Source organism: Podarcis vaucheri (assembly GCF_965113315.1).
Source record: "Podarcis vaucheri genome assembly, chromosome: 4".
In the NCBI taxonomy this organism is placed as follows: domain Eukaryota; kingdom Metazoa; phylum Chordata; class Lepidosauria; order Squamata; family Lacertidae; genus Podarcis; species Podarcis vaucheri.
The window spans coordinates 7,041,137-7,054,924 of NC_138762.1; the positions used below are offsets into that span (position 1 = coordinate 7,041,137).

The 13,788-nt window shown below is 44.0% G+C and overlaps 2 protein-coding genes and 1 long non-coding RNA gene across 3 annotated transcripts in view; 1 reads left to right on the forward strand and 2 right to left on the reverse strand.

Moving 5' to 3' along the window:
* LOC309530370 (uncharacterized protein) overlaps positions 1 to 13,788 on the reverse strand; it is a 34,777-nt gene that overhangs the window by 14,852 nt on the left and 6,137 nt on the right. The gene's annotated exons all lie outside the window — the stretch shown is intronic.
* The window catches only part of LOC309530615, a 75,021-nt gene that overhangs the window by 5,904 nt on the left and 55,329 nt on the right, over positions 1 to 13,788 (forward strand). The window lies entirely within an intron of this gene.
* The window catches only part of LOC309531564 (uncharacterized protein), a gene marked incomplete at its 3' end in the record, with an annotated part of 33,221 nt that continues 25,624 nt past the window's right edge, over positions 6,192 to 13,788 (reverse strand). Inside the window, exon 6 of the mRNA XM_082221155.1 lies at positions 6,192 to 7,873. Within this exon, the coding sequence (XP_082077281.1) occupies positions 6,192 to 7,873 (1,682 nt within the window). The remainder of the gene's footprint in view (positions 7,874 to 13,788) is intronic.

The following is a 13,788-nucleotide window of genomic DNA, read 5'->3' on the forward strand; positions in this document are numbered from 1 at the left end:
GGCAACATCGAAATCAGATTGATTATATTCTCTGCAGCCAAAGATGGAGAAGCTCTATACAGTCAGCAAAAACAAGACCTGGAGCTGACTGTGGCTCAGATCATCAGCTCCTTATAGCAAAATTCAAGCTTAAACTGAAGAAAGTAGGAAAAACCACTGGACAGGTAAGATACAATCTAAACCAAATCCCTTATGAATACACAGTGGAAGTGAGGAACAGGTTTAAGGATTTAGATTTGCTGGACAGAGTGCCTGAAGAACTATGGATGGAGGCTCGCAACATTATACAGGAGGCAGCAACTAAAACCATCCCAATGAAAAAGAAATGCAAGAAAGCAAAGTGGCTGTCCAACGAGGCCTTACAAATAGCGGAGGAGAGAAGGCAAGCAAAATGCGAGGGAGATAGTGAAAGATACAGGAAATTGAATGCAGATTTCCAAAGAACAGCAAGGAGAGACAAGAAGGCCTTCTTAAACGAGCAATGCAAAGAAATAGAGGAAAGCAACAGAATGGGAAGAACCAGAGATCTGTTCAAGAAAATCGGAAATATGAAAGGAACATTTCGTACAAAGATTACCATAATAAAGGACAAAAGTGGTAAAGATCTAACTGAAGCAGAAGACATCAAGAAGAGGTGGCAAGAATACACAGAGGAATTATACCAGAAAGATATGGATGTCTCGTACACCCCAGGTAGTGTGGTTGCTGACCTTGAGCCAGACATCCTGGAGAGTGAAGTCAAATGGGCCTTAGAAAGCACTGCAAATAACAAGGCCAGTGGAAGTGATGGTATTCCAGCTGAACTGTTTAAAATTTTAAAAGATGATGCTGTTAAGGTGCTACACTCAATATGCCAGCAAGTTTGGAAAACTCAGCAGTGGCCAGAGGATTGGAGAAGATCAGTCTACATCCCAATCCCAAAGAAGGGCAGTGCCAAAGAATGCTCCAACTACTGCACAATTTCACTCATTTCACATGCTAGCAAGGTTATGCTTAAAATTCTACAAGGAAGGCTCAAGCAGTATGTGGACCGAGAACTCCCAGAAGTGCAAGCTGGATTTAGAAGAGGCAGAGGAACCAGAGACCAAATTGCAAACATGCGCTGGATTATGGAGAAAGCCAGAGAGTTCCAGAAAGACATCTACTTCTGCTTCATTGACTATGCAAAAGCCTTTGACTGTGTTGACCACAGCAAACTATGGCAAGTTCTTAAAGAAATGGGAGTGCCTGATCACCTCATCTGTCTCCTGCGAAATCTCTATGTGGGACAAGAAGCTACAGTTAGAACTGGATCCAAATCCAGAAACTGGTTCCAAATTGGGAAAGGAGTACGGCAAGGCTGTATATTGTCTCCCTGCTTATTTAACTTATATGCAGAATTCATCATGCGAAAGGCTGGGCTGGATGAATCCCAAGCCGGAATTAAGATTGCCGGAAGAAATATCAACAACCTCAGATATGCAGATGACACAACCTTGATGGCAGAAAGTGAAGAGGAATTAAAGAACCTTTTAATGAGGGTGAAAGAGGAGAGCGCAAAATATGGTCTGAAGCTCAACATCAAAAAAACGAAGATCATGGCCACTGGGCCCATCACCTCCTGGCAAATAGATGGGGAAGAAATGGAGGCAGTGGGAGATTTTACTTTCTTGGGCTCCATGATCAGTGCAGATGGTGACAGCAGTCACGAAATTAAAAGACGCCTGCTCCTTGGGAGAAAGGCGATGGCAAACCTAGACAACATCTTAAAAAGCAGAGACATCACCTTGCCAACAAAGGTCCGTATAGTAAAAGCCATGGTTTTCCCAGTAGTGATGTATGGAAGTGAGAGCTGGACCATAAAGAAGGCTGATCGCCGAAGAATTGATGCTTTTGAATTATGGTGCTGGAGGAGACTCTTGAGAGTCCCATGGACTGCAAGAAGATCAAACCTCTCCATTCTGAAGGAAATCAGCCCTGAGTGCTCACTGGAAGGACAGATCGTGAAGCTGAGGCTCCAATACTTTGGCCACCTCATGAGAAGAGAGGACTCCCTGGAAAAGACCCTGATGTTGGGAAAGATGGAGGGCACAAGGAGAAGGGGACGACAGAGAATGAGATGGTTGGATGGTGTTCTTGAAGCTACTAGCATGAGTTTGATCAAACTGCGGGAGGCAGTGGAGGACAGAAGTGCCTGGCGTGCTCTGGTCCATGGGGTCACGAAGAGTCGGACACGACTAAACGACTAAACAACAACAAAACAACCTTTGGGGCAACCAACCATTTTACACAAACACACAAAAGGGGTACTTCTCACTGCAGTTCCCTTATTGGCTCCCAATTTTACAAAAAGAAATTTGAATCAAGTTTCATGTGCAGAGCATAGCTTTGTCACCTCTTGGTTTAAACCTACTTTTTCTTTTCTTTTCTTCTTTTTTTAAACTAACGTAGCCACTGTACATGTACAGGGTTCAGGATTCAGCAATCTATTATACCATTTGAAGTGTTGCATCACCTGACTAAATTACCATTTGAATAAAGCCAGGATTGGCTTGTCCTACCAGGGACTCAAGGAAGGCGAAGGGGTAGATTTAAGAGGCCAAATTCCCAAGGGCATAAAACCTTTTCAGTTAGTTTAAAATCCACTTTCCCAGTTTGATGTCCTAAGACATTTCTGATATGTATGCTTTCCTGTTTCTTTTTGCTTAGGAAGCAGGCTTATAGATCTGAAACTTTAAATAGATCAGAACTTCAACATTCAGACAACCCAACAACTCAACTTTCCCACCAAAAGCCAGTAATAAAAGTTTGGTCAAGGCACATTCCACCTAATTATGAATTTGTATGTGCTTTAAACTTTGGCTGGACTTTAGCCTATTTGAAGTCCGATTTGAATAACAAAGTGATGAAAATCCCCAGATAATCACTCAAATGCTTGATATCGCCAGCTCTGCTTCAAAACATCACCGCTTTCACCTCCCACTTCTTAACACTCTATTCCAAACTCTTAAAACCAATCCTTCCATCTTTTTCTACCAAAGAGCAAAGCTTGGCTGAATTTCAGCCCATCACCCCACCCCACCCACCCCACCATAACTTAAAATTCACTCTCCAATGCTTGCAGACACATCCCTTCTCCTTCGGTGATGCCCAGAATTGAACACATTGTGACGACTTTAAAGATTTGCCACCCCATGTCATTTCTGTAACACCTGCAATCATGTGTGTTGTGTCAGCAATTCACTCTTCCCATTGCTGGATAAGTGGCTAGTATGTCACATGTCTCTGTTTACTTTCTTTTTTAAAAATAAAATGAATATTTATTGAATTTTATAACAAATAAAAATACAGATCTCAATCATCTTATTTACCATTGTTTTCCCTCCCCTCCTCTGGACTTCCCTCAACTTCCCCTCTGCTGAGTTATTTAGCTTTATTTGTTGTATCCTGCTTTTCTTATATAAAAACAATTTCACAAATCATTTCTCTAAAGCATCTGTTACTGAAATAAAGTTGTGAACGTTTATTCAAACCCTGCTAGTGAATCCAGTCCATTTTGTTGTTTCTGCAAATAGACTGTAAATGGTTCCCAGACTCTTTTGAAGTCCTTTTTGTCCTTCTCTCATAGTTTATCTGTTAGCTTAGCCAACTCTGCAGAGTTCATCAGTTTTTCTGGCCATTGTTCCTTTGATGGTATTTCTTCCGTCTTCCAATACTGTGCAATCAAGATTCTGGCCGCTGTTGTACCATACATAAATAATATCCATTTTTCTTTTGGCAGCGCTTGGTTTGGGATACCTAATAAAAAGGGTGTTTAAGAAAGTTCATTTTGAACATGAACCTGTTTACTTTCCTAGGCTTGGAAAGTGTAAGAACGGAAGTCAGTCTTATCTCTTCTGCTCTGCTGTGCTTTTGCACTGTTCTGTGTCTCCCTGTCTGTTGCTGAAGAAGAGAGAGGACACCATTATGATCTGTTTGGTCTCGTCTGCAAATGTGATGAGCATCCCCTCAGTTCCTTCATCCATGCCATTTATCAAGACCCTGCAGCACCCTTCTTGTCACTTTTCCCCAGGATGAGGAGGAACCATGAAGGAGTCCTCTTTGGGTTCCGTCAGTCAAATCCACCTAACAGTTACCTCATTCAGCCCACATTTTACCAGCTTCCTCACATAAACATCACAGAGGACTTTCATCCTGTATATTTATATTGTAAAATCTTCAGATGAACGCAAATAAATTTTAAAAAGAATAAATGAGGATATTGACAAGCTGGAACATGTGCAAAGGAAGGAGATTCATGTCTTTTATCTAATTTGGAAACCACATGACGCAGTGCTGCCGACTTGAATAAAATATTGGTGGGGGGCCAGGCAAGGCCCGCCTTGCACAATCAATCACATGATGCATGCATGCCATTTGAATGGCAATGCCTATAAAGGCAGCAACTTTTTTAAAAAGTAATACTTTGTGCCCATAGTTCAGTTTCCCAGCAGCTCCCCTTGCCCCGGAGACACTTCTAGCATTCCATCTCCTCTACCTGTGGCATTGTTCAGCAGTGGGGAAAGTGACCTCTTCACACCGGATCTCCATTTGGTATGGCCCATTCCAGGTTTTTTCCTGCCCCTTGTGTTTGTCTTTCATTTGTTCTCCTGTGTGTGTTGCCAGTAGAAGCCACAATTCTGTGGGTACTCTAGGTGGCGCAGAAAGTGCCTAGAAGCTCACTAGAGGTTGAAGTGCCGATCAAACTTCTGTTTTGTGCTCTATAAATTTCAATTAGCAGTACTGGGGGTGGTTCAGATTCTGGGGCAGTGCTTTTGTCCAGCAGAGGGTGTCACAGGGCCAGCCTACTTTCCCTTTAAAGCAAACTTGGGTCTCCAGCTGGTTTTGGACTACGGCTCCCATCATCCCTAGCTAGCAGGACCAATAGGGAGGGATGATGGGAGCTGTAGTCCGGGAGATGCTGGGGACCCAAGTTTGGGAAAGCCTCTTTTAAAGAAACTTTTGCGTTTTGCCCGGAAAGATGGGACCTGTCCACGTTTGTATTTTCTTGTATTTTGTTATCCTCATGACCTTTGTGAGTTTATTTTTTTATTTTTTAAGAGAAGGATAAAAGGTTGTGTTTGGGGGAAAAAACACACCCAAAACTGGGGGGTGGCATCCTCAAATATTTTATTGGGGGATGGGTCAAAGACCCCCAGGCCTTTAAGGGTTGTAGCCTATTCCCTACACCCAAAGGCCTCAGGATGGTTACAACATAAAAACACCACATAAAAACACAAAACATCACATGTTAAAAGGGCATTAGATGTACTTTTTAAAATTATTTATTAATGTTCCTATGGTACATCGGTAAACATTATAACGTTACCTAAAAGGCTTATCATAATCCAATTTTCAACATGTATACAAAGTTTATATGCTAAAAGAAAAAAACACAAAGGACAAAAAATTATTCCAAAATCATATATGTACCAACACTTTGGACTTCCTGTCTATCCCGTTATATATTCCTTTTTCACAAATGAATGTACTCTTATTATTGTATATTTCTTTACATTTTTTCTAATACATTCCTATATCAATATGTACCCTTGGTCTTATTTCTCAACTCAGTCTTTTCCAACGTCAATTGAATGCTAGCATAGATAGCGAAACTTTACTGTATTTTTGAACATATATCTATCCCATTTTTAAATATTTTTTTCTTTTGTAGTGCCTCTCAGGCTATTTGTCAACTGAACCATTTCAGCAAATTCTTGTAGCTTGTTATGCCAGTCCGAGCTGTGGCCGTTGCATATAAAAATACCTCTCTAAAGGCATTCGGGATGTCCCTGCCAACAATACTTAACAGAAATCCCTCGGGTCTTTTTAGAAAGGTTATGCCACACACTTTTTTTGACTCATCATAAATTAAGGCCCATAATACTTTGATCTTCATACACGTCAATTAGCCAAAGCCTGGATTCTAAAGCTGTATAATGGTTTTCCCCACCTTTGTATGGATTCTTTGATGGGAAGTGAGATTCCGGCTGTTACTGAAGCTCCTTCAACATTCCATCAGATACCTGATCTGAAGAAGTGTACATCTGAAGAAGTGTGCATGCACACGAAAGCTTATACCAAGAACTAACTTAGTTGGTCTTTAAGGTGCTACAGGAAGGATTTTTTTTATTTTGACTATGGCAGACCAACACGGCTACCTATCTGTAACTTCAACATTCCACACACTGATAAGGTTTCTCCCCTGTGTGAATTCTTTGATGGGTAGTGAGATGGGAGCTCTGACTGAAGCTCTTTCCACATTCCACACACTGATAAGGTTTCTCCCCTGTATGAATCCTTTGATGGGTCGTGAGAGAGGAGGTATGAGTGAAGCTCTTTCCACATTCCACACACTGATAGGGTTTCAACCCTGTATGAATTTTTTGATGGGAAGTGAGAGAGAAAGTCTGACTGAAGCTCTTTCCACATTCCACACACTGATAGGGTTTCTCCCCTGTATGAATTCTTTGATGGGAAGTGAGATGGGAGCTCTGACGGAAGCTCTTTCCACATTCCACACACTGATAGGGTTTTGCCCCTGTATGAATTCTTTGATGGGAAGTGAGAGAGGAGCTATCAGTGAAGCTCTTTCCACATTCCACACACTGATAGGGTTTCTCCCCTTTATGAATTCTTTGATGGGAAGTGAGAGAGGAGCTCTGAATGAAGCTCTTTCCACATTCTACACACTGATAGGGCTTCTCCCCTGTATGAATTCTTTGATGGGAAGTGAGATTGCGGCTGTTTCTGAAGCTCTTTCCACATTCCACACACTGATATGGTTTTGCCCCTATATGAATTCTTTGATGGGAAGTGAGAAAGGAGCTATCAGTGAAGCTCTTTCCACATTCCACACACTGATAGGGTTTTCCCACTGTATGAATTCTTTGATGGGAACTGAGATGGGAGCTCTGACTGAAGCTCTTTCCACATTCCACACACTGATAGGGTTTGGTCACTGTATGAATTCTTTGATGGGAAGTGAGATGGTGGCTGTGACTGAAGCTCTTTCCACATTCCACACACTGATAAGGTTTCTCCCCTGTATGAATTCTTTTATGGGAAGTGAGAGCGGAGCTCTGATTGAAGCTCTTTCCACATTCCACACACTGATAGGGTTTCTCCCCTGTATGAATTCTTTGATGGGAAGTGAGATTGTGGCTGTGACTGAAGCTCTTTCCACATTTCATGCACTGATAAGGTTTCTCCCCTGTATGAATCCTTTGATGGGAACTGAGAGAGGAGCTATCAGTGAAGCTCTTTCCACATTCCACACACTGATAAGGTTTCTCCCCTGTATGAATTCTTTGATGGGAAGTGAGATGGGAGCTCTGACTGAAGCTCTTTCCACATACCACACACTGATAGGGTTTCTCCCCTGTATGAATCCTTTGATGGGAGGTGAGGGAGGAGCTATCAGTGAAGCTCTTTCCACATTCCACACACTGATAAGGTTTCTCCCTTGTATGAATTCTTTGATGGGAAGTGAGACTGTGGCTGTGACAGAAGCTCTTTCCACATTCCACACACTGATAAGGTTTCTCCCCTGTATGAATCCTTTGATGATAAGTGAGGGAGGAGCTATGAGTGAAGCTCTTTCCACATTCCACACAATGATAGGGTTTCTCCCCTGTATGAATTCTTTGATGGGAAGCAAGATTCTGGCTGTGACTGAAGCTTTTTCCACATTCCATGCACTGATAGAGTTTATTTCCAATAAGGCTTTGTTGATGGTAAGTGTAATGGGAGCTCTCACTGCAGCTTTCTCCACACTCCAAATTTTTACGTGGCTTCTCCTCTCTGGGGATTTTTTCACAGTCACCTTTGTTCTCGATTTCCGATTCATCAGAATCTGCAATGGAGACAAAAAGGGATTAGAGCCTCCGGAATAAATGGAGAAGAACTGAAAGGCGTTGTGTCGTATGACAAAGACACATGAGAGCAGAAGCAGGAAACAGGCTGGGAAGTGCTGGGAATGCACAATCATTTGGGTCTACTAAAGTCATTCAGGCCTAACTGCTGACTGTTGAGTCACTCTGACATGTGACTTGGCAGCCATTTTCTCTGTGTTCTCTGTAAGATTTCAGAGTCAATCCGCCTCAGTTGTGAGCAGAGTCAGTATGTAATCTCAGTCAAACTGTTTGGAACCATGTTTTTATGAAGAAGTTTATTTTAACTCAGTAAAGCTCTTATTTGTTCACTTAAAAACTCAGCATTATTAATTTACACTGCACATCAAATTGGGTATGTGTTCATTACCTGTGTTGTTTGTCATTAACCAACATATTTATTATTGGATTCTGATGAATTGTTGAATGTTGCTTTCTTTGATACACAGTAGTGATCAAAATCCCCTTCATAGATCACTGCCTTGCCGTGGCGAAGGGACTTGAATAACTCAGAGAAGCTATGCAAAGAAATAGAGGAAAACAATAGAATGGGAAAAAGCAGAGATCTGTTCAAGAAAATTGGAGATATGAAAGGAACACTTTGTACACAGATTACCATAATAAAGGACAAAAGTGGTAAGGACCTAACAGAAGCAGAAGACATCAAGAAGAGGTGGCAAGAATACACAGAGGAATTATACCAGAAAGATATGGATGTCTCATACACCCCAGGTAGTATGGTTGCTGACCTGGAGCCAGACATCCTGGAGAGTGAAGTCAAATGGGCCTTAGAAAGCACTGCTAATAACAAGGCCAGTGGAAGTGATGGTATTCCAGCTGAACTATTTAAATTTTTAAAACATGATACTGTTAAGGTGCTACACTCAATATGTCAGCAAGTTTGGAAAACTCAGCAGTGGCCAGAAGATTGGAGAAGATCAGTCTACATCCCAATCCCAAAGAAGGGCAGTGCCAAAGAATGCTCCAACTACCGCACAATTGCACTCAAATCACATAAGCAAGGTTACGCTTAAAATTCTATAAGGCAGGCTTAAGCAGTATGTGGACCGAGAACTCCCAGAAGTGCAAGCTGGATTTCGAAGGGGCAGAGGAACCAGAGACCAAATTGCAAACATGCGCTGGATTATAGAGAAAGCTAGAGAGTTCTAGAAAGACATCTACTTCTGCCTCATTGACTATGCAAAAGCCTTTGACTGTGTTGACCACAGCAAACTATGGCAAGTTCTTAAAGAAATGGGAGTGCCTGATCATCTCATCTGTCTCCTGACAAGAAGCTACAGTTAGAACTGGATATGGAACAACTGATTGGTTCAAAATTGGGAAAGGAGTACGCCAAGGCTGTATACTGTCTCCCTGCTCATTTAACTTATATGCAGAATTCATCATGCGAAAGGCTGGGCTGGATGAATCCCAAGCCAAAATTAAGATTGCCGGAAGAAATATCAGATATGCAGATGACACAACCTTGAGGGCAGAAAGTGAGGAGGAATTAAAGAACCTTTTAATGAGGGTGAAAGAGGAGAGTGCAAAATATGGTCTGAAGCTCAACATCAAAAAAACGAAGATCATGGCCACCTCCTGGCAAATAAAAGGGGAAGAAATGGAGGCAGTGAGAGATTTTATTTCCTTGGGCTCCATGATCACTGCAGATGGTGACAGCAGTCACGAAATTTAAAGACACTTGCTTTTTGAGAGAAAAGCAATGACCAACTTAGATAGTATCTTTAAAAGCAGAGACATCACCTTGCCAACAAAGGTCCATATAGTTAAAGCTCTGGTTTTCCCAGTAGTGATGTATGGAAGTGAGAGCTGGAGCATAAAGAAGGCTTATCACCGAAGAATGGATGCTTTTGAATTATGTTGCTGGAGGAGACTCTTGAGAGTCCCATGGACTGCAAGAAGATCAAACCTATCCAATCTTAAGGAAATCAGCCCTGAGTGCTCACTGGAAGGACAGACCCTGAAGCTGAGGCTCCAATACTTTGGCCACCTCATGAGAAGAGAAGACTCCCTGGAAAAGACCCTGATGTTGGGAAAGATGGAGGGCACAAGGAGAAGGGGATGACAGAGGACGAGATGGTTGGACAGTGTTCTCGAAGCTACGAGCATGAGTTTGAGCAAACTGCGGGAGGCAGTGGAAGACAGAAGTGCCTGGCGTGCTCTGGTCCCTGGGGTCACGAAGAGTTGGACACGACTAAGCGATTAAACAACAACAACAGTGGCCAAAACTGTTGGGGGAAAAGTGTATTTCAGAGGTTTGATGGCTCATAACCCCACTTCTTTTAGAGTAATATTATAAAGTTATTTATCAGTGGGAAGATAATTTAATCAAAAATGCAATCCAAGAAAGTTTGTTCAATTATTCTATCAAACATTATCGCCAAATAAGCAGAAAAAGGAAGCACAACATGCTTAGGTTGACTTTTGTCAGTGTGTTACCTGATTGCTAACAAGTTGGTTGGTTGATTGCTAACAAGTTGGTTGGTTTAAAACGGCATTTCCGTGCGCTGCTCTGGTTCGCCAGAAGAGGATTGGTCATGCTGACCACATGACCTGGAAGCTGTACACCGGCTCCCTTGGCCAATAAAGCGAGATGAGTGCCACAACCCAAGAGTCGTTCGCCACTGGACTTAGCAGTCAGGGGTCCCTTTAACTTTAAACGCCCCCCAAATACATAAATGAAATGCTTGAGCCCAAACTGAAGCGTTCCGCAGGTGATCTTTTCCCAGATACTGAAGCATATTTATTTATTTATTTCAACAGGATTCAGCTCCATGTCCTGTTGCTGCTGTGTGCAAACGGTGCTTTCAAGATGATCCCATTCCACTCCCGGAATGGTCTGGGAATAGCCCAAACTTTAATCCAATCGGAAATCAGCTGATGAAAGAAACTTGTTAATCAGAGGCAACCCAGCAATAAAGCCCAATCAACAGAGGCAATAATTCAGTCTTGGTTTGACATTCTTACAGCTGCAGAACTAAAAACTTGGTTCACTTCATGGGAAGGCATTGTAAGGCCATAATGAAAGCTAAAGGTTACCAAAGGTTTCACGTTTTTTTCTTTATGATTGCTGTTCTAATAAATACTCCTTCATAAAAGTCATTGCATTACATTCTGACTCCCTTGGCAATCTTCGCAGAGCTCTGGCCCAATGGTTGCCAGTGGCTAGAATTAATTAATTTTATAATGAATGATTTTAGAGTGTTGTTTATGCTGTACTTTTGTACTTTTTTATTGTTGTTAGCCGCCCTGAGCCCGGCTTCGGCTGGGGAGGGCGGGATATAAATAAAATTTATAATTATTATTTATTCTTCTTCTTCATTATCTTTCCATTGCTATATAATTTTATGGTATTACTCCACACAAAAGTGGTGTTAGAAGCCATCAAACCTCAGAAATACACTTTTCACAAAAGGTTTCCACAATTTCGGCCATTTTAAGTTAACGTTCTTTTTATATGGCATCAGAATATTATTATTTATGTTTCATAATGATATATGTGTTGGAAGCCGCCCAGAGTGGCTGGGGCAACCCAGCCAGATGGGAGGTAGAAATAAAAATTATTATTATTATTATTATTATTATTATTACTACAGTGGTACCTCGATTTAAGAACTGTCCTGTTCCGGAAAAGATTAAGTTTGTAAACCGAGGTACCACTGTATTACTATTACTATCATCATCCTCATCCTCATCACTGCTACTACTACCTGAGATTCAATAAGTCTAGCTCTTCTCTGGGATGAATCTCTTTGGTCAACCCAAGACTGACAGGAGCGAAAACAAAAACCGGAAGCTACTTATCTTTCCTAACAATTCTGAAGCTGACATTGAAGATGGCCTGGGGAGTTCAGACCAGCACAATCCTGGTAGAAAAAGGAATAATTTGAGGAAGATTGTTCAAAGAAAAAACTGTAATTTACTGTTTATTGTGGGGGTGTTAGGTTCCCAGGTGTTATAGGGGGCGCTGTTGAGCTCTGTAAAAATATATGAGGTTGGTCCCATAGAGGTATTTTTTGAATTTCCAGGCAGATAGGATGATCCCACAGGGAGCCTTACCAAGAGAGGCCACGATCCCATGATTCTCCTCCATGACGTCCTTATGCAGAGCTCTCTGGTCAGGATCCAGCAACGCCCACTCCTCGTCCGTGAAACGAACAGCAACATCTTCAAAGCACACTGGACCCTAAAAGAAAAAAAGAAATGTCCTCCTCTGAGACAGCAGAAATATGATCTGTTACACCAGTGTTTCCCAACCACTGTTCCGCGGCACACTAGTTTGCCGCGAGATGTTGCCTGGTGTGCCACGGAAAAAATTAAAAAATTCGAAAGATTTTTTTTTTTTTAGTCAAATTTTCGATTCGGGTGCCGTCACTAGATGACCCCTGGGGTTCCCTCCCTCCCTCCTGCTCTGCGCCTCCCTCCTCCTCCTCCTCCAGGGAGGCCCTTCCTGGCTCTCGGCCAAGGCTTGGCGGCTGCCACTCACTCGCTCGCCCACCCGTCCCTCCATCCCTGCACCCGGCCTCTCCCCCTCCGTCCCCAGCGCGGGGGCTGCCGGGATCCGTAGTCCCCTCGCCCTTGGGCTCCGCGCCCGCGCGGGGTGCGCGAACTACGTTTCCCAGTGTGGCCTGGCGGGCCGGGCGTTTTGTTTGAAGCGCTCTTCTCCCGGCCATGGAATGAGCGCAGCGGCGGCGGCCGGGCGGGCAGGGGCTCTTCCGCGCAGACCCCACGCAGCCTGCCTGTGCCCCCGCGGAGATCGGGCGGCAGGATGGAGCCCGGGGATCCCTGCGGAGGCGGAGCGGCGGAGGCGGAGACTGCCCACCAGGTAGGGCTGCGTCGGGTTTTTTTTATTTTTGCAATGCTGCATCCGCGCCGGAGGGGACGCATCGGACCACGGGGAGACCCCTTGGCGTGCGTGCAAGGCAATGCGTGCGTGCAGGCGTTGCATGGAGTGCAGTGCAATGCAATGGCAACGCGGCGCCCTGCATGCATGCATGCAACTTCCACCGGCGCTCCGGACTTGGCAGGTGAGGCGGGTCCCCAGTGGGCGGCAGAGAGAGCCGGGAGGGCGAAGGGGAGCCAGGGGGGAGCAGCGCTTTCCCCCCCTGAGCCGAGCCCGGGGGGGAAACTTCGGCGTCGTTGCGCCGGGTGTTGGAAGCGGAGGCTGGCGAGGGCCCCTCACCTGCAAAACCTGGTCGCCTCTCATATATTTCGTGCATTGCATTCATCGCCCGCTTTCTCCTCCAAGGAGCTCCCGGGGGCGCACGTGGTTCTCCCCGTGTTATCCTCGCAACAACAGCCCTGCGAGGTGGGTCAGGCGAGTGGCCCAAGGGAGCACCCAGGGATTTTCCTGGCCAGGTGGGGTGATTTGAACCCTGCTCTCTGCCCGGTCTTCGTCCTCATTTAGCCCCCACATGTGCATGACTGAGGTTTTCCCCCCTCGTCTTGGCTATGGTGTGAGTCTGTGCTGTTAATTAATGGGGTTCTGCCTTCGGAGAAGATGAGCCAGCCCTCAAGGAGGTGATTATGTAATTTGCTAGCAATTCATGTCCCTTCCGGCGTGACGCTGCGTGCTGACGTCATGGGGCTGTAATGGTGGTGTGCCTCGAGATTTTTTTCATGAAACAAGTGTGCCTTTGCCCAAAAAAGGTTGGGAAACACTGTGTTACACAATGCTCTGTTGTTTCCTTCCTGTTAATTGCGGTTTTGTTTCAATAGGATTGCTTTGCTGCACATTTTAATTCATAGAATCATAGAGTTGGAAGAGACCACAAGGGCCATCGAGTCCAACCCCCTGCCAAGCAGGAAACACCATCAGAGCACTCCTGACATATGGTTGTCAAGCCTCTGCTTAAAG